Source organism: Phodopus roborovskii, unplaced genomic scaffold, assembly GCF_943737965.1.
Source record: "Phodopus roborovskii unplaced genomic scaffold, PHOROB, whole genome shotgun sequence".
Taxonomy (NCBI): Eukaryota; Metazoa; Chordata; class Mammalia; order Rodentia; family Cricetidae; genus Phodopus; species Phodopus roborovskii.
The window spans coordinates 17,842,193-17,862,912 of NW_026126407.1; the positions used below are offsets into that span (position 1 = coordinate 17,842,193).

The following is a 20,720-nucleotide window of genomic DNA, read 5'->3' on the forward strand; positions in this document are numbered from 1 at the left end:
AACAGCCTCCATGACAGTCCCAAGACTGGCTCAGCCAGCTGGCTGCTCAAGGGGAAGCCTACAATGTCCTAACAGGGCTGCTCAGCTACTCTAACATTTCTCCCCAGCCAGAGTCATTCTCAGGCTTAGAATAGAAGGGTGGCCAGGGCAGAAGGGTGAGTTCTTGAGTCCATGTGAGAACAGGCTCAAGCAATGATGAGCAAAGCCAGGCTCTCCCTAGCAGTCATGTGCATGTGCTCTAGTTGGAAGAGCCCTGAAGTGGCACCGCTGCTCGGCTCCGCTGGTCACCTATTTAACCTGACATCAACTCTTGGAGAACCGAATTGCCCTTCTTTAGCCTGACTTACTGTCCCAGATCTTAGGGTTGCCATGGTTTGGGCTGCTGTGAAACCCCTGTTAAAGGAGGGTGCAGATGTTGGTTCATGTGACTCTGGGGTCCAATCTCATTGGAAGGGGGGAGGAAAGAGAAAAGGAAGGAGAAATAAGAAGGAAGGAACAAGCAACGGGAAAGAAGTAAGGGGCATTGGGAAAGAAAGTCAACCCCACTCTTCCAGACAGTGCTAGTAGCGGAGAAACAACCTTTTACATAGCGACTGGAGCCTCCATTCTAGACACCTCCATCCAGGTCACACAAAGCAGTGCTGTACTAGGGACCACAGAGTTCACAGCAGCGATATGATGGGGGCACCAACCAGAACTCCAAGAAGGTTTCTGACACAACTTGGGCTTCCCTGTGTTTCTCTTCCACAGCACAGCACAGTGTCTATCTATACAGCAAGCTGTCTTACAGAGTGTCTGTGGTCTATACAACAAGCTGACTGCAGTGAGCTGGCAGATTGAGTTTTGGGGGTCACTGGACCTCGGCAGTGTCTGCTCAGCTGTCTTTTGTAGGACAAAATCAGGAAGCGTGTAAAGCCATGGGTGCAGTTGACTTATCTGATAAACCCTTACTCAGTAAATCAAGTGGTGGCATTACTGTGGCCTCTAAAGCTAGTTTGCCCATTTTTGCTAGAACAAAGCAAGAGGCTAGTGATGGCAGTAGAGAGAAACAGAAGCGAGGGAGAAGGCTGCCACTTTGAAACTTGTTTCCAGTGAACTGCAAAGGCCCGTACGTATTCCAATGGTGAACAAGCCCCAGTGTGGTGATACTCTGTTCCCCACTAAATGCAAGCCTACAACAACTGAGTATATAATCCTAGTCATTCTGCAGAGCTCAGTTAGTATGGAATGCAGAGTGGATACCTGGGGGAATATCACTAGAATTCTCGGGGCCAAGTCTAAGCCAATGTCAACTCTTGGTGCTGAACCAGAATATACAAGCCTGCATGCTCGGCAGGCCGGTTGCTCCAATGAGACTGCCAAGTGTCAGGGCTACAGACAACGGTCTGTTTGGGGCTGGGGCTATAGACAGGCCCATCCCCCAGAGCACATAGGGGGATGGTGGAGCAGGCTCACCCAAGCTTCCCGGTCAAGGTCAGATTCCTGCTCAGAGCCAGCTGAGCAGAGAAGGAAATACATCTGCCCCCTCGGCTATATTCTTAGCCCAGGGCCTACAGTCTGCCTTTTATTATCAGCACTGAGCCAGCCTCCATCCCTGACCTCTGGTTCCCCCTGGGTAATTTATGAATGGTTTTCTGATTCAAGAAAAAGAACACATGGGAGTCTAGAGTGTAGTTGAGTAGATCGGTGACTTGCTTAGCATGCTCAATTATATGGGTTTGATTTTCAGGGCTACCAAAAAATTATAAATAGTAAGTAGTTCTGTTGAAAGTGTAAGGTTGATAAGCTAGAACACAAATTGAGGAGATGGAAGAAAGCTACCAGATGGGTAAATCATAAAGGAGAACTTACTGCCTCCTATAGGCACAGTACTGCACTATTTTCAAAGTCACATGACAACTCCTAGAACAGGAACCCCCCCCCCCCAATCTCCAACCCACCACCATCACACAAAATCACCATTTTCCCTTATTTCTCAGTATGAATGCCATTCCAGAAATGGCTGGATTCCCAAGCAGCCTCCACCCTGAACAATGTGGCCTCTGCTTACCCTTCGCCCACCAGCTCTGTGGCCCAGAGGCCAGTGTGGGTCCCATCCCAGGGCCTCGACCCCTTCCCCTAGCATTTTGAGATAAGAATCAGGACTCAAGCTAGCTTTGCCCAGGGCCCCTGCAGCAAGTACATCATAGACAAACAAGGCAGGCCCTAGGGTTCACAGGGGCCTCGCTAAGGCTCACCTATCCTGAGGCCTTTTCAGCTGGTAATTAAGGAAGTGTTTTAGTGGGAGCAACCTGCTGCTGGACATAAGTGAACACTAAGTGCCCAGGCAGGGGTGGGGGTGGAGGGTAGAAAGAACCCTCACATCAAGGGACTCCAATGACACAGTAGTTCACTAATCCAAAAATCCGAACTATTCAAAAAGATCTGCAAAGTTCTTCACCTGACCCAAAGTGATAGGTGCACACAGACATCTACAAAAATAAGGAAAATAAGCTGTGTAAGAATACATTTCATGTTTGGACTTCGGTCCCTCGACAAACACAGCTAAGGCATATGGAAGTGTTCCAACATCTAAAAACACCCCAAATCAGAGCCGCCTTCAGCCGCAGACCCTTTGGCTAAGATGCTCAATTCATGGAAACACGCAGAGAACAGCACTTGTAATTAAAGGCTGGTGGAAGACACACAAACTAGTCTCTCAGTCTAGCTGTCCCCTCTGACACCCATGCTCTTCCGAGCATTGGGTCTTGGACTGGCAGAGGGGTTCCTATGTACTCCCTTGGGTCCCTGAGTTACTGAACAAGAGAAGCTTTTGGGGGCTGCCTTTGTACTTTGTTAGAAAGTTGCAGAAACAGGCAGATCTGCAGAAAATGTTTATTCTGAGACTCAGTCCACAAGCTGATACCAAAAAGAGGGTGTGGCTTTCATACTCCAGTGTATTAGCCTCCCTTTCCGGACACTCACAATGTGCAGTGAATTGTTACGGGTCATGAGAAGTTGTGCTCTTGTTTAAAAAAAAAAAATGGGAAAAGCTTGAGTAACTTCTGAAGTTTAGTATTTTTAAAATCATTGACCACAGCATTGAACACTTGAGTTTGGCCACAGAAGACAAAGAGGCAGATTCCATTGCATAGCATGAGCCATGCAAATGGAGAATGGACAGGGAGTGTCGTGGCAGGGCTGTCTCGGAGATCTTTGGGTTTTACAGGATTTCTGTCCTCCACCTCCCCCACCAGATATAAAAAGGCTATCATGGAGATTAACAGCTAGAAAGAACACAGTCCCCACACTCACCAGGAACAGAATGCCACCCACCCTTTCCTAAGCACAAAGCTCTTCTGTTCTTCCCAGGTCCCCAAATATTCTATCCAAGTCCTAAGAAGGAGTTCAAGGGGCAGCCACCTCCTTGGGACCATCTGTATAACAATTAAACCCTGGGTGTGTCGAGGCCCTGAGACCTGTGCAGTGAGGACTCTGATGGTGTGCCTTACCTTAGCACACATGACTAGTTAAGACCTCAGGGCACCTGCCAGTCTGCCCTGTTTGCTAGAGGTAGACCAGTGTAAGAGGGCATGGATTCCTGGGGTCTCACTGACTTGTTTTTCCACCATAATGCACTGAAGTGCCACAAAAGTCAGCAATGTACTTGAAAATCAGAGTCAATGTCTTTCCTGGCACCTTTTGGATTTAGAACCCACAAAAGGTAGGAAAGGGGGAGGGGAGATGATGTGGCTTTGCTTCTTGTACCAGTCAGCTGAGCCAAACCCATGGGTTCGCTTCAGAGAGGCTCTCAATGTCACACTTACTGCCTACCCAGACCACACAGTGGAGACCCTGGGACAATCTCACTAACTCCAGAGAAGCCACAGAAAGGAAGAGATGGAACTGCAGTCCTCCACTATTTGAAGAGCTGTCAAACAGAATAAAGATTGCTGTCACCCCCATGCTGCAAGAAAGATTTCCAGTTCTTGTGGGTGAGCCATGGGACACGGTGAACCCAAGTCTAGAATAAGGGCACAAGGGTAGGCAACCAGGGGTGACTGCCCCAGTAGACAGAAGCTGTGGGCCAAGCAAGGGAATTTCTCAAATGCCTTCATCCTCTCACATCCCAGGATGCCCATCCCAAGATCCCCTCCTTCACAGATCCCCATGAACCTCTCTCCAAGGCTCAGCTTGGGATGTGTTCCTCCTTTGCACTCTCTTCTCTGCTCCAGCCCCAGGACCCTGAATACCCTCCCTCACAGATTCAGGATGTCCAATTGTAGGGATCCAGCAGACTGGTCCCCAGGGAACTGCTAAATCCAAAGGAGACCTTGCTGACACGGCTGATAAGCAGATCCCGTTCTGGTTTCTATCTTCTGATGCCCCATTTTCCTCCATCTCTATAAGCTCAGTCCAAGAGCCCATCTCATACCTACTTCCTGCTCCCAAAAACCTAGACATCATTTCTAACCCTGCTTCCACAAACTCTACATCTAATGCAGCAGCAAAAGCTACCACCAGTGGCTCCTCCTCCACTCCTCCCAGCCAGCCGAGCCTCTACCAATGTCCTGCAGTTCTAATGTGGGTTGGATGTAGGACTCGAAGAATGCCTGGCATAGTGTTTATATCATCCCTGTCATCAGAACTATCACTGTCCATCATTCCCAGCCTGGACCATCACCACAGCTCCTCACTGGTCCTTTGCCTTTCCCCACCACTCACAGACAGACCTCCTATGACCAGCTCCTTCCTCCCCAGGGACAATAACCTACCTTGTTTCTACAGCTTTCTGAACTCCACTTTCTACTCTCAGGATTGTTTATTGATTTTAACCTATGTCCCCCAACTAACTGTGTGCTCCATAGGGCAGAGACCTGGTCTTTCTCACACTCTCGTGTGCCTGCGTTCTGGAACAAAGTCTACATACGGTACAGGACAGCCTCCACACTTGTGAAGAACATATTGCTGCAGTTCACTGGTGTCTCCTCAGAAAAGAAAAACTTTCTTGGAAGCTGGGTGGTCCCTATCACTAGTAGGATAAAGGCACACTGGGTTTATTGCAGAGATGTCCCTAGACTGATGGGGAAAGCAGTAGGTAATTGGAGGTTCTTGCATGCTAGGGACTGGATTTTCCATCCCTAGGTCCACACATCCTCCTCTGAAGCCAGCATGCTACTAAGTCAAGCCATGGCCAAGCTCTTCCTGCTCCTAAAATGCAAAAGTTGCTTTCTAGGCTCCAGCGAAACCCTAAGGATACAACTGATATCATATCCCAGGATGCAGCACCAGAATAACCATAACTGGTTATTATGAAACACGGAATCACTTGACTGTCTGATAAGGGTTCAAATGTCACACCCCACCCCCAAATTCCTTTTCCTGCCAGAGAACCCACGAGATCCTGTAAAATCAAGATCCATTTCTGCAGTGGGATTATGGGTAGGTCTGGGGAGCCACAAAGATTTTAAGCTGTGAAACAGGAGCCAATAAGTGCAGAGGGCCTTTGGGCTTCCTGAAGTCTGACCTGAAGCTGGGCCACAGGGAGGAAATAGTCTGGTGTCCTTGCCAAAATGACAGTGTCACCAAATGCAAGAGTGAGATAAAATCTAGTATCATTCTGGAGACAGAGACAAAAGAGACCACCAAGAGTGTTTGGTGGGACCGATGCTGGCAACATAGATGTTTTCCTGTTTCCAGCCCAAGCAATGCCTCCCACAACCTACTGACTGTCATGAGTTTGCTGCTGTGGTTTAGAATGCAAAAGAATGACAAGGAAGTCTCACTGGCTTCTGGTCTGAGCCTCAGCCACCTTCTGAGATAGAGAGATTCTCTGAAGCTAGGAATTCCAATTTCACCAGAGGGCCCAACCACTGGGAAGGTAAACTATGACTTGGGGGCATGGCTATCCCCTTCATGTTCTGGATTGAGTAGATACTTTATAAAATCTAAGTTGTGTTTACATCCAAGGGACAATGGGAGTGAGTGCTGAAATTCTATGATGAAAGGAAGAACAGTGAGGAAGGAAAAAGCTGTTTCCTTCCAGCCAATTTCCCTGGGCCATGGCAAGGCTGTCACTTGGAAATGAAGGCCAATGGGGGATCAGCAAGCTTGGAAAACCGAATGAAGGAGCCACGTTTTTATATATATATATATATATATGTGTGTGTGTGTGTGTGTGTGTATACACACATATATATACATATATGTGTATATATTGCATATATGTGTGTATACACACACACACACACACACACACATATATATATATATATATATATATATATATATATACACATATATATCTGCATCCTGGGTTCAGCTTGGGAAACCTATCATAGATGATCAAGAACAGATACATGCTATCTAGTCAGAAGCTGCCTCAGTGGCTCTAACAAGTGGGGGACTGTGACTATAGACATTAAAGGATGAGATGGCTTATGAAATTGGATTCTGAGAAGGAGGAGAAGTGTGCACAGGGCAGACTCCAGCTGTTGGAAAGGCTGGGTGGTGGAGCACTGTTCACTACGACCCCTAGACAGTGGCAAAGAATGGTCATGGAGGAAGATAGAGGGTGACTTTGGCTGGGGCCTCTGAAACAGTCTAGAATTCTCTGGCAGGTGGCATTCGGAAGAGAAGACTGAACTGGAAGAAAATGAAGACTCACAGGTATTGATAAAGGACTCCAACATTGAGGAAGAGGGAAATGGAGCAGAGAGCATGGAAAGTGAGGGAAGGGAGAGGGGAGGGTGGCGAGAGGAAGGGAGAGAGAAAGTTTTGACACAATGCCACTCCATTTCCCTGCCTTCATTAGTAACTAAGCTCCAACAAAATAAGGAACAAATATGTGCTTCCAGGAACATTCCATTAAAAGGGGACAAGTACATTCTTTCTTTCCTCCTTTGTTCACCCTGCTGTTGAGGTCATGGATGCGATGGCTGGAGCTCTAGCGGCCTTTACATCCATGGGGGATGAGAACCAACCCCAAAAGATGGCAAAGGAATGATCTAGAAAGGACCCTTCCCTAGAAATGTCAAGAAACCCAAGCATCTCCCGGGCTGCCACACTCTGACTTCATTAAAAGAGGAGAAAACAAACTCATGTGTGGAGTTAACATTTGAAGATGTACTACAGGGCGGAGTCAGTCCTAACTCTAACGAGAACACCAGCCAACTGGTCTTCCATGCCCCATCCTCTTGCAGTAGGGCACGGTGCACACAGAGCATGCCTCCCCACTTGCCTGTATTTACTTAAACCCTGCCTGCCCTTTGGAGGAGGGATCATATTCTGCCTCCCACTGTAGATTGCCCTTCCACTTCCTCCTGAACCCTGGCACTGTCTGCCCCCTCTCCTCGGGCACCTGGCCCGGTGTGCATCACAGTGAGTGATTCACACCCCCACACTAATACCCTCACTCCTCAGTGAGGCTCAGCATCAGCAGGGGCAAGGTCCCTGACTGCCAAGGTCCCTGATTGCCAAGCCCAACAGCTCCCAAGACTTGAGGGTGGGAAGAGGTTTCAAGCCCAAGAAGGACACGTAAAACTAGATCCAGTGTGAAGAGATGGCTTTGAGAAGAGACCTGAAAAGCCTTTGGGTTTGATAATGTAGATACTGGGCTGCCTCGGAGTACATGCTGGCAGTCCACATCCACACAGCAGTGGCTTCTCTAGCAAATGTGCAAGCCCTCCTCCCGCCAAGAGATGGGAAGAGCATCTGTGTCCCTTCAGAGAAAGAGCAGGTTGGATCTAAACAGTGGCATGTGACCATGGTATGGCAGCTACTGGAGGAAGCTGAGGCACAGGGAATCCCTTGAACCCAAGAATTCAAGACCAAATTTGGCTGAAGCCAAACCCCAAAGAAGGCAGGAATCCTATGATGTAAACGGAAGTACATGCTCCATACATGTTCTTTACAAATCACTGTAAATAATGATTCCTTCAAAAAGTATGCTTCCGGAATCCTAAGAACAAACAGTTCATTTAATTCAGAGAACAGTTAAACGCGGTTCATTCATGAAAGTGGCCCCCAGTCCTTTAAAAGTAACTTTGTAATTCCACTCTATTTTGGCACAACTCATTGTCGAACACCATGGAACAGGCAAAGCCAGCCCAGGGGACTGATCACTCAGAGCACAATTTGTAAAATGCTGACACACCCAGAAGACGTCAGGGAGGTAATTACCTCTCAGGAAGTGTAAATGGAAACTCCTAATTTAGAATAAACTCAGTGGAAGCAAGCCTGGCTTCTTTGGGGCCTTTCCTGAATGCTTCAAAAGCCCATTAATGTCAGAGTTGTGACCTAGGGTTCCCAGAAAAGTCGTCAAGCAGACTTGGAATCACACTAACAAACTGAGCAGAATCACTGTAATCTAGCCCAGGAAGTTGAACTGGTCAGGCATGGAGAAGCTGAGAGGCAAGTTTTCTCTTTAAAATAGCACTAGTGTCTTTTTAACATAAGCTTCTGGCATCAAGGAACATCTATTTACTGTGCTGGAAGATGCAGAGTTTGGGCCAATTAGTGGGTTACCCAGCTGTACCTTCCATTTTCTCTTGCAGACTGTGCACGACTTAGCAGACTTAGCAGTTCCTCTGCCTCCTCGTTTCAGCTGGAACTCAGGCGGTTTTAATACGCCTGCCAAAACTTCTGCCTTCCGGGCCTAAGAGTCTTGAATTATGTGCCAACCCCACGTGGTCAAATGCCACTTAGGGACAGCGCCTGTGGACACCAGGCTGAAAGCCCCAAGAGAAGCTAGCTGACTTTTGCAGGTTGTCTTGCCACTTATGATCACTAGGTGTCAGTGGTGAGTCAAAAGACGCACATCCTGAAAGTGCAGAGAACTTCTGCCAGACCCTAAAGCTGAAGTGGTTGAAACCTGATGCTGTGGCTTTGGGGGGCCAAGAGCACTCTCATCACATTCTCAGGCACTTGTGAACAGTAATTGTTTACTTGGCTGCCAACCCACCATGCAACCTCTAGGATAGTTTCAATTTAGTGTGTCCCACACACCCAGATGAAGAACTACCCATTTCAAAAGGACTGGGGTCTTTGCCCTTTCCCTAGCTCCAGAATGGTGAAATTTTAAAACAGCTTTTTGCCTCCCTATGAATATGTTACCAGTTCCCATTTCTGCTAACTCTAAGGTCTTTCATTTGCTACATTTCAATGATACTCTTGCAGAGTCTATAGAAAGAGAGAGAGAGAAAGAGAAAATCAACCAAGAAACTGGATTGCACAGAGCTCAGAGTCACTTCATACCTGCTCTGTGGAGCTGGAAATTAACTGGTCCCTGTCACTGAGTGTGACATCTTCAGCTACACATGAGAGAGCAGTTTACAGTAAGATTAGAAGCTGTCCTTCACTGGTCTTTCAAAGTCAGAATTCCTGGCCTCCTGGGCCTAGTTCTTGGGAACATAAGACCAAGTCTTGGCAGAGATCTCATGACTACACATCCACCAGTACTGCCCACTTAGTCACCTCTACAATGTTCCCTGCTATGCATTTCTAGTGTATCCTCGATTTCAACCTCAGCCTGGTTTCCAACACCCCACAGCCAAAGATGGTGAGAGCAGAGGAGAAATGCAGTCTACGGAGAAGGGCCCACAGGCTCAGCTTTTGATGCTGAATAGTACCCTGAGGCCCAAGGCCTACGAAGGCTGTCTGGTAATGGGGGCCAGGGCAAACCTGGCCAGGCCATCCTCAGGAAGTCTCAACTGCCTAATGCTACAGTGGGAAGATGCCAGACATTTCTGATAGATACAGTCACCAAAATGTCCACAATATCAACTGTTGCCAGGTACCTCCTCTGCTTACCTGTGTCCTTATTTCTGTAACCACCAACAGCATCACACAAAGTGACTGGGACAAGCTGAAGTCATGGCTCAGGCAGAGTCACAGTGATGCTGAAGACTCCCTCTTGAGACAACTGTCCCCTGCCTCACCTGTTGGTTCCATGGCTCTGTGACACATGCCATCCCACCCAGGAGGGGCTTTCTAGACTAGAACCTCAAGAGCTGATGTTTTCAGGTGCAAAGGAAGAACCCTCTGGACCACTGTGAGCAGAGCAGAAAACTAGTCTCTCACCACTCGCTGATGATGAGTAGCAATGCTGGACGGCTCCAGAGAAGGATGTGGTACAGTTCTGCCAGAGGTCAGTCGTGTGTCCATTGCCCACAAGCCATTGCTGGAAAAAATCAGACACCCCAGTTAGTGAAGCCCTGAGAAAGGGAGAGGGGAGGGAAGGAGGGCCAGAGCAGGGGGAAGATGGTGGAGCAGCTATCACCTGAAGGCCTGCCCCACCCCCTGCCCAGGGAGATCAGCACAGGCCACTCCCTAGCCCCCATCACCTGGAGCCCCACCCCCTCCAGCCCTCAGCACAGGCCACGCCCTGGTAATGTTAACAATTATGATCCAGGAATGAGAGGGGACAGTCTGATACAGATATCATGTGGAGACAGGAGCACTGTTTTGTTTGTGAAAAGCACTTTGGAAATTGAAAGCTAGCTCTCTCTCTCTCTCTCTCTCTCTCTCTCTCTCTCTCTCTCACACACACACACACACACACACACACACAATCCCTACCCCCACCACATGTATACCTTCTGGGTGTCATTCCTAGTCATGACCTCTCTAAGCCTACGTCTTTACATGCATATATTTCTTGGGTGGGCGTGGAGGGGTCAGGGTCTTATATAACCCAGGATGTCCTCAAATCTCTATGAGGCCAAAGACAACCTTGAACTCTTGACCCTTCTGCTTCTACCTTGGGAAGAGCTGAAATTACAGGCGTGTACTACTATACACAGGTCCATGCCATGCTAGGACCTGAACCCAGGCTTCACGCTTGCTAACCAAGCACTGAGCCAACTGAGCTTATCATTCCTACTGCTGTAAAGATTAGCATCAACCATAGTCATAATTAAGATCTTGTAAATAATAAAGCAATTTACAAATCCCAAACCTGTTTCTTGGAAACCACATTTCCACCTTGCCTTACGTTAAGACATGAAAGCCAGAAACATACATCTTCATTGGCAAGAAAGTAAACTTAAAACGAACTAATCCAAGGTGTTTGACGCTTTATAACCACTTATTTCCCTGCCTAGCTCGTGTCAGTGGAGGACGGTCCTGTAAAATTTTACAAGACTGCTGCAATACTAGCTAGAGAAAATACTATAGGCCTGCTGCAATACTGGCTAGAGACTTGCAATTTTTTCCAGATAAGTCTAATTTAAGTTGATAACTCCAAGTTCTAATGAGTTTTATAAAAGAAAGGACTCTTCTGAGCTATTGGGGGGGGCTTTATAAATTGCCCATTTAGTTCCAAGATGCTACGTCAAGGAAAAGAAAACTGTCCACTCTCATCAACTGGCGGCCAGGAACCATGGATCTGCCCCGCCATCAGTCCTTTGGCTCAGAAGCCTGAGCAGCTAGAGTTCTTCCAGGCCTTGCTCACTTCCTACCCCTGACTCTGGCTTGACTTTCTCAAAGGACTGAAAAGAAGCGGGTGGCCAGAAAGTGCAAAATCAAATGTCCCTGGGCCTCTGAGATGTTCAGCTGTCTGTAAATATAATTCCAGTTTGGCACATGGAGAAAGTACCTTGGAACCCAGAGCATGGATAACTGCCGCCCCGCAGGGGCCTCCCCAGCCCGCCCGCACTCACGCTGACGATGGTGGAGACGAACAGCAACACTAGCACCGCGACGTGGAGGAACAGGATCCCCAACAACAGCAGGAGCATGGTGGCTGGGAGTTGGGCTCGGGCTTGGTGGAGCGGTGCCTGCACAGAGAGGGAGGAGGGTGTGAGGTCGCCTGCCCTGGCCAGGGGCCCCAGCTGGCCGGGAGGGGGCGGCAGCCGCCATCCTTATCCCCGCCCAGCGCCCGCCGGCCCGCGATCAAACATCTTTTGCCTTTGGAACAAAACAAGCAAGTGGTACGCACGTCTCGATCACCCCGGGAGGCGCACGCGGAGGAGAGGAGTTTCCAGAAGGATGAGCCGAGGCCACAGCAAGCCTCCGCCCAGTCCGGGCGCCTCTCGCGGCTTGTGGATCTCGGGAGGCCACAGAGGCCACATCCCTGCCAGAGTCACTGGGCTGATTCCCCCGGGGACGGGAGGCTCAGTGGTTGGCGCCAGGATTGCAGTCAGTGGCCTAGGGTCGCCCGCCGCCCAAGACTGGTTTCCCAGTCCCCAGTGTGCCTCGCATTCCGTTAACTTGCCTCCAAGTTTCCACCGGGTTTTGCCAGCGGAGAGGAGCTGCCCCGCCCCGGGGTCGGCCTAGACGCTGCCAGCTTCGGGATCCAGAGAGCAGGCGGGCTGGAGGTCTGCCCGGCTCCCGAGCTTCCCGCGCGCCAGGCTCCGCGCCTTCCTTGCGCCCCAGGGGGTTAAGGGCCTCCAGCTCCACTAGCTCCACGACCCCTCCCCCACGGTGGCCCAAGGGACAGCCAGGCTGAGCCTGCCTCACGCAGGGCCCCCACGCATACCCCGTCCAGTTTTCCATCCCGAGTGCATGTGCCAGGAGTCCTATCCTGGGGTGCCGCTGATTGACGGGAAGGAGACCGTGTAAAAGGGCTGGTTGAGTATGAGAATTTCCCCAGGTCAGGGCTAGCAAGGTCTGAGGTCCAGACATCTTATCCCCCCACTTCACAGGCTTTAGGGAGTTAAAGCTTGGGTGATAGGATAGCGAATCTGTGAAAGACCTGGTTGCAGCTGGGTGGACCAGTTAAAGACCGAACCTAGGACCAAGGAGACTTCAAAATAGTTTTGACAAGTATTCTATCTCAGACACCTACATTATCCTCCCAAGGAACACGTCAAAAACAAAACCCTAGGAATGCACAGAAAATTAAAATTACATCAGATGGCTTCCCGTAGCAGGGAGCAAAAGCAGATAGGGCCTGTGGCTGGGACCTGAATGTCCAGAGGTCTGAGATACCGTCCTAGGTATTTTAACAGTGCATCACCCTCTGGAAAGAATTGCATGGCCCCAGACACCCTCTATCCAGACACCGCCACCACCCTGAGGTCTGAACTTGTCCCTCCGGTAGGCTAGGAAAGAAGTAGGCAGTTGGGTCCCAGCGCTCCTGCCACAAGGCGGCCCTTTGGCGGGCCGGAGCCCGGTCACCACTCTAGCTAGGCGCACCATCTCCAGGTGATGCCCAGGTTTATTCCCCTTTGACTTTCCCTACCAACTTACTTGCAGTTCAAAGGGACAGCTGTCTCAGGGCTGAGTAGCCTCAGGCACAAACTCCAGTGCGACCTCTGGGTTGCTGGCGTCCCCAAAAGACAGCTGTGCTGCGGGGCTGCGCGCGCAAAGCAAGGGGGCAGTGGGAGGCTCCCGGCGTTCCCCTTTAACGGGAACTACGCCCTGTTTGCGTCGCTGCTGAAGGGTGTGTCTCGGGGTCAGCGTGTGCGGGAGGGCGGGCCTCCCCGAGGAGAGGGGGCAGGCGGGCGGGGCGCCGACTGCCCAGACAGTTACTTGGACTTAAAGACACCTCCGGAAAAAGCAGATCCCTGCAAAACCTCGACTTTTACTCGGAGCTGGAGGCCCCTGGGCTTCTCACCTCCCACCTCCCCTAGCTCTGTGGTACTCGGACCCTGTTGACCAATAAATCGTACCGTCGCCCCCCCCCCCCCACTTCCACGATACATAAGTAAAGTTTGCCAGGCATCGTGCAGCAAGTGCACAGGGCTGAGTTTCCGGGCGCACTGAAGTGGACTGTGTCCATGTGGGGACTGAGTTTGGACCCTCTCTTCTAGCGGCAGTTGGGACCTCTGGGACTTTGCACACCTGCCTTGCCTACACTGGGGTCTTAACTGGGCGTGTTCTCAAAATACCCATCCTTTTCCTATTTGAGGCTAGAAAGCATGCTGGCCTTCTTGGATTCCGGGGACCTAGCTAGAGGACACCACTGGGACCAGAATGTGAGAAGGGGAACAGGCAGACAAAGAGGCAGGGAGTGCTAGGATTCAGCTCCTCCTAGCTTTGGCAAAACCAGACTACAACCGCACATAAACTCTAGGTGAAGTTTGCTTGAAGCAGCCTGGCCGGGCTCCCAGCCTTGGCTGGAGTCCTGGCCACTGGGGTAGGGGGTAAGGGGTAAGGGAACTGGCCATCTGAAGAGCAGCCAGAGAAACTAGCTGATTCATAGCTGCCTGAGTGTGGCCCTCCCGGAGTTGTAGAGGGAGAGGCTAGCCAGCTCTTCTTGGAGATGTGCCCAAGTAGCCATCAGGTCACCTGTGTCGGCTGACTGAGCAAGGAGCCAATGTGTTAAAAGTCTCTACCCGCTCATCCACACCCTCCCTACCTATTATGAGTTGTGTGTCATAAAGCCCTAGATGACTCAGATAGTTCCACATCATTTTGCAATTGGAAAGTAGCCACTATTTTAAGTAGTTGTATATTCTTGCTCATTAAATAAAAAATAATAATTTGAAGGACTCTTCAGACAATGATCTTCTAATTTTTCTTATCATATTAAAAAGAATACTCGTGAAATTTTTATTCAATGACCTGTCTATGCCAGGTGTTTTACCTGGGCTTGGCACACAGGGGGATAAGAGGAGATGTGGTGTGGTGGTTGAGGTCAGGGCTCCGTGCTCAGGCACACCTAACCAGCCAACTTCCTCCTGCTGTGTGCATTTACTGGGCTTCAGTGTTTTCAGGGTTACTGGGAAGAGCTACTGGTGCCAGCATTGAAGGGCAGTGATCCTTAAAGAAGATATGCTCAAAGCCCTTAGTGGTGGATCTGGAACAAAATACAGGCCCAGGCCACAAATGCACCACTATTATAAGAATACCACATACAACGTTCACAACCCTACAAATCAGGCCTGTCTACCTCCTTTCTGAAATATATTAGAATACCCAGAGTTATAGAGCTGCATGAAAGTGTATGAGGCTAGAGAATGAAAATAAGTCTTCTACTTTATGGATCGTTTTCATGTCTGGTGTATACTAGAAGTCATTGCTGCCCTCTTAGTTACTTAAAAGCATATTTAAGTATTCTTGGTGGCACCATGTTTAGCTCTGGATTTCCCTTCCTTTGTAAGGGAACTTTCAAAGGGAGTCTAAAATATGTCTTGAAAGGGGCATGTTTGTAGGTGCATCCACAGCCTCCTCCTCCCCTTCGTTTGAACTCGGCATTTCAGTCAATAATCACCTGGGGCACAGCCACACCACAAGCTGCCAGAAAGGTGACCCCATCTGTCCCTTGCTGCCTCTTGCTCCCTGGCCATCTCCCACTGCTAGAGAGGAAATGCTACTGAGGAAGTGCTGAGTAAGCTTAGCCACACCCTGAGCCTGCTGTCCACAGGTGGAAGTGGCCATGTCCCAGCCTGGCTTGTCATCTCTGTGAATACTGTTCCAGTATTGCACTAGGGTAGGGGCATCTAGGTCCTCCTTTCCCTTCCAATCTGGGTGTATTCAGGTTCTAGATGTTCTCAGACTACTCTCTTGCCTCCCCAGCCAAATACTTGAGAACTTCTGAGTCCCTGTCATTTTCAGTACCTATATGCTATCTCCATTACAATCACTTCCATTTATAGGTTACAATGGATGGGAATTGATCCACCCTATAATGTACAGACTACCCAAAGGCATCATTTACCAATAAAACTCACCAGAACGATGGTGCAATGCCTTCCTCCACACAGATTTCTTTGCAGTCAAATGCAAAGGATGGAAGGCACGCCCTCCCCACGGGACAGCAGATGCCCACAGCTGACACGGATCTGAGCTCTTCTGCTTGCAGCCAGGCTCCCTGAGATGTTCTCTGGTGGAGCTCCCTGTAACTGAAGCTGGACTAGGCGTCTTTCCAGTTTATTCAGGGGCTGGTCCAATGCTGGGATATGTCATGGTGGCCTGAGAGGTTCCCAGCCTCTACTATTTAAAGAGACAGTGTCCACTGTGTATCCTCTGGAAGAGAGTGATCCCAAGAGGCAGTGCAGGAAATGAAGAGCTTGGAAGGAATTTGGGGTGTTCTTGAAGCTGAGAACCTAGGCCTCTTCTCCCTGGAATCACTAGCCTATTCACAAGCAAAGAGGTCCAGCCCATTCTCAGTATGATGTCTGTAACTCTGCAGGATGTGCAGGACTGAAATCTATTGTGTAATGGGTGTATGTGCACAGTGTTAACAATGCAAGAAACATTTTACAGCATTCCAACATGGCACAAATTAGTCTCTCAGCATGTCACACCAGGGAACCAAACATGTATATCCGTGTTATCCAAGTCATTTTGCTGGGTGCCCTGTTAGCAAGGGTCTATATGCTTCGTGCTCTCTCTGCCTTGACAACATACTATAACATGCCATGCTCAAACATGCTGGCAATGTGTTTGAATGGAAGTTAGAGAAATGTGTCTTTCAGCTGTCTTTAAAGCAGCTTCCTCCAATCACCATTAAATATTGGACTTTGTGAAGTCACTCATGTCAAGAAAACAACCCCCTGCAGGAAAGGGTTCTGACCTACCAAGCAGGCTACACTGGAAGAGCAATTGGGAAGTCAAGAGCTTGGCAAATGATGGTCATTGCAGTTTTTTGTTTGTTTGTTTGTTTGCTTGCTTGCTTGTTTTGTTTGTTTTCAATTCACCCCACCCCTTCCAACTCATAAGAAGGGTTCCCATCACTAGCACCTGCTTTGAAGTGGATGGCTGCTCATCTAAGATAAAGGGAAGAGATTTAATTGAACGGATTTCCTGGAGTCCTGGCAACTCCCCAATCTCTTATGTCATAGACTCCCACTCTGGATCAACACAAAGAGTTTGAGGAAGTCCTTGTCTCCCATAGTGACCTTATGTCTCATTGGGCTCCCTCATCAGGAGCAAATCTGAACGTTCCCACTGCTCTGGTCACAGCCACATTCTTCGAGTTCCCCCAAAGCACACCTTCCTCCCTTTGCTTGGCCACCTCTATTTCCTCAGCACCTGTTCTCAGCCCTGACTGCTGCTCAGAAGCAATTGAGAACTTTGCCAGTGATCTCACCTAGGCCCATGCCAGGGATGCTGACATTAGTGGTAAGGGATGGGAATCAGGGGCAGGTCACATGTCACATTCTGCTTCTCCAGCGTATGGCATTGCCCAGCTGGGCATCCTGGAGTTAATGCACTCTTGCTTTTATATCCAGCTCCCCTCTGTGGTTCAGTGCAGACTGGGCCAAACTTGGGGTGGGCTACCTTATTATGTAAGATATGGGATAGTCTGACCAGATGAAACTGGGCAGGGTATAACAGGAGAGCCCATCCCAATCCTCCTCCGACCTGGTCTGCATGGAGTTTTGGAAAGCAGGGAGCACAGCTCCTTCAACCTTTACAGACACCCCCCCTAGTGGGCGTTCCCACAATTAAACTGAAGATTGCAAGGCAGAGCCAATTGGTCCTCCATCCAAGGACAAAATGGTCACATCAGGGGAGGTTATTTATGATCTCAAAGCCTGGAATTTGAGGAAGAGTGATGGGTAAGGCCTGAGAGCATGGATTTTGCATCTGAACCAATCAGTTCAGCTAGCCCTTCCCCTCTATGAGCCACTCTTCCCTGGACCCACCCTCCTAGTCTATGTCTCTTTTGGTCCCTCCAATCAATCTCAGCAGTCAGGCCCTGGAAGTCCTACTGGTTATCTGCTCCACCCACATGTGTCTTCACCCATCAGATCTGTATTAACTGCCTGCATGCCCCCTCCCCCAGGCCCAGAGCCACATGAGGACAATGTCCTTTTGGTTTTCTTACCCTCCTATGAGTAGTCCTCTCCTCAGCCAAACAGGACTTAATCCTAGCCACGAAGAACATCCCATTGAACCATTGGCCACAATATTCACATAGAATAGTCACCCAATCATAGTTATCATTGTGGATGTTGCCTCTCTTTACACACAGGGAAAATAAGACTTGTGCAACTTCATTGAGAAGAGAATGAAGTTTCCCCAGATCGGCTAATTCTACCAGCTGAATGTTTTGGCTGCACCCAGATTTGAGTCTCTCAGGAGTGATCACTCTACCCTGAAATGGTGTGGGTGTGATAGCATTAGCTATTCATATCTACCAGATGCCTATTAAAACCAAGGACCACTCTGAGCATTTCATCTGAATCAAATCACTAATCTTTGTAGTAACGTACGAAATGGATACTGATAGTACCCTCTTTTATAAGAAGGGGCACAGCATGACACCAAGTGACTTTCTCTAAACTCTACAGTAGAGCCCACACTTAGAACCCATTCTGTCTTACTCCGTGCTATACCTAGAATATCCTAGCACAACTTTAACACTAGACTTCCATCAACTTTCTGTAATTCAATACCTTTTTCATGAAAGATACACTTTGTTGCTCCCATTTCTTTTTTTCCATTAAAGGGAAGATCACACCAGTCCCTTTGGTACTGATTCCCAGCATCCAACCTCATTCCACAGCAAAGCCAGGTACTTCTGCATGGAAGGAAGTCCATATCACACACATCCACCTAAAACCTGTACCAGGGCAACTCCCAGAAGAAACAGTTGGTTCCACGAGAGTGTCATTGTCATCCTTGTGGAGCAGGATTCAAGTAGACCCCGTCGGAGGAAGCCCCTTCTGCATTTGGCAAGTGATAAAATGTTGTTGGTCTACTGCATCCTTCCCAGAGGGAAGCATTATAAGCATTTCCATGTGAGGGAGCTGAGGCATGAAAAAGTTACATTTTTCTCCCGGGATTAGTTCCCAAAGGCCAGGCTGGGACATAAGGCAGATCTCTTCTCCCAAACCTGTGGTTTTTCATTCCACACACTCCCCAAGAGCAAAGTAGAATTGAGCTTGAACTTGGCATGTGTCCAGATAATGAAGTGGTCATTGAAGCATCTATCCCCTATCACTATCTGGCCAGTGTTCACACAGCAAAGGGAGCCCATGCTGCTTCACAGCAGCCTGTGTGGGAGTTTTTGGCCCAACCTGGGTGCAGCTGGTCTGGAAGGGTTTTCAAAAGTCGACGTACTGGCTCTGGATGCATCGACATTGTTCTGACCTTGTGCAAGAGCAGCTTATTGGAAGAACAAGAAAAGAAAGAGGCGGGAAGGAAGGGACAGGAGTAAGTGTGAATTCCATTGACTCCTCTGTCAATGCACAAGTTTGAAACCATGTCATGTCCAAGCCCCTGGAAGATGGGAAGATGTCCTATATAAAGAAAGAAGGAGGTAGAAACCAGCCCACAACACACACACACACACACACACACACACACACACTATACCACATACATGACACACACCATGACACACACACATATATACCACATACCACATACATGACACACACTCAATATACCACATACATGCCACACACACACCACACACACCATACCACATACATGCCATGCACCATGCCACACACACACCACCACCACACACCACATACACAACACCACATATACACACACCACACCATACATACACACACAACACCACATACCACATACATACATGTCACACACCATGACACACTCATGACACACACATATACCACACTATATACATACCACACACAAATACAACACACACATACAAACCACATGCACACACACACACACACACACACACTCTATCCTGGCAAGTCACAGTTTTATTTCAGAAAAAAGTGTTTCTTCAACTCCTTCACCTGTGGGAGAGAGAAAGCACAGAATAATTATGTTGCACACACACACACACACACACACACACACACACACTACAGAGTACAAAAGACTCTTTGTCCCTGAATGTGTTGTTGCTTAGGGAAGCTGGATTCCAGAGATGCAAGTAGATGGAGAAAGCAGCCTTTCTCTGATATCTCATGAGCTGGCAGAGAGCAATCTGAGCAAGAGAAGGTCAGAAACAGACATGTATTTGCAATGCTGAAGCTTTTCTAAAACTCCTAGTCCTAAATGGCAGGCTTCTGCTCTTACGGAGGTGGGGAAAGCGAGTGGTCTTGCTGCAGAACTCAGAAGTGAGGAAAGGGGACAATGATACATTGCCCAGGCTTCTGCAGACCAGCTGTGGTTCTTCTTAGAAAGACAGCCTGGTCTTGATAAGAGATAGAAAGAGAAATGACAGGAAAGGCTACTTACCCCAAGGGGATGCTTAAGTCAGGCATAAGATGTGGTCATTCACCTCCAGCAAGAACATTTGTGAACCTGGGAAAACAACCCCGTTATGGTCCCATGGTGTCTCATCCTTTGTACACCTCTGAACCTGAGGAACAACAGTTGGTCCCACACCCTCTCTTTGCTTCCTGGCTGCTGGGAGGTAAGCATCTTTCCCAATGTACACCATCAGCCCTAATGCAATAGAGTCAGCCAACCTTGGCCTGAGATTCCTGGATCGTCTCTGTAAGTTGATTGCAAAATCAGGTATTTTTGATTGAGCACTGGAAGGGTGACAAACACACTATGTTTCCATGCTCTAACATAAAATGAGAGAAGCAACTATAGGGAGCTAAACACACCACAGAGCTACTTGTAGTGACCAATGTGTCTCAGCACACTGAATCTGTGGTTTTCTGGCAGGAGTGGAGGAAATACAAACTGAGTCCACTCCAAGGAAGGAGGGAGAGGGCCCGGAGCCAAGTCTTGTGTACTTGTGTCTGTGTCTCACACCTGGACACAGAGGTAGGAACTTATGGTTGGGCTAATTATTGAGTTTCATAATGTTGATGGTAAAATGCTAAGATCTGTATACATTATGAGTTTGATAATCCTTTTATATTTAACTTTTAGCAATATATCAGGCAATTCTGAAGAAAAGA

At 48.7% G+C, this 20,720-nt stretch overlaps 1 protein-coding gene across 2 annotated transcripts in view; it reads right to left on the reverse strand.

Moving 5' to 3' along the window:
* The window catches only part of Pmp22 (peripheral myelin protein 22), a 30,150-nt gene extending 14,451 nt beyond the window's left edge, over positions 1-15,699 (reverse strand). Inside the window, exons 1-3 of one of the 2 annotated variants that reach the window (XM_051180395.1) lie at positions 15,597-15,699; positions 11,640-11,756; positions 10,060-10,159 (exon numbers count right to left, since the gene is read on the reverse strand). In XM_051180395.1, coding sequence (XP_051036352.1) covers positions 10,060-10,159; positions 11,640-11,717 — 178 coding nt within the window. In that variant the 5' untranslated portion in view covers positions 11,718-11,756; positions 15,597-15,699. Of the gene's footprint in view, positions 1-10,059; positions 10,160-11,639; positions 11,757-13,170; positions 13,316-15,596 lie in introns of those variants that run through there. The other variant, XM_051180396.1, reaches the window with a different exon arrangement.
* Between the last annotated feature and the right edge of the window lie 5,021 nt (positions 15,700-20,720).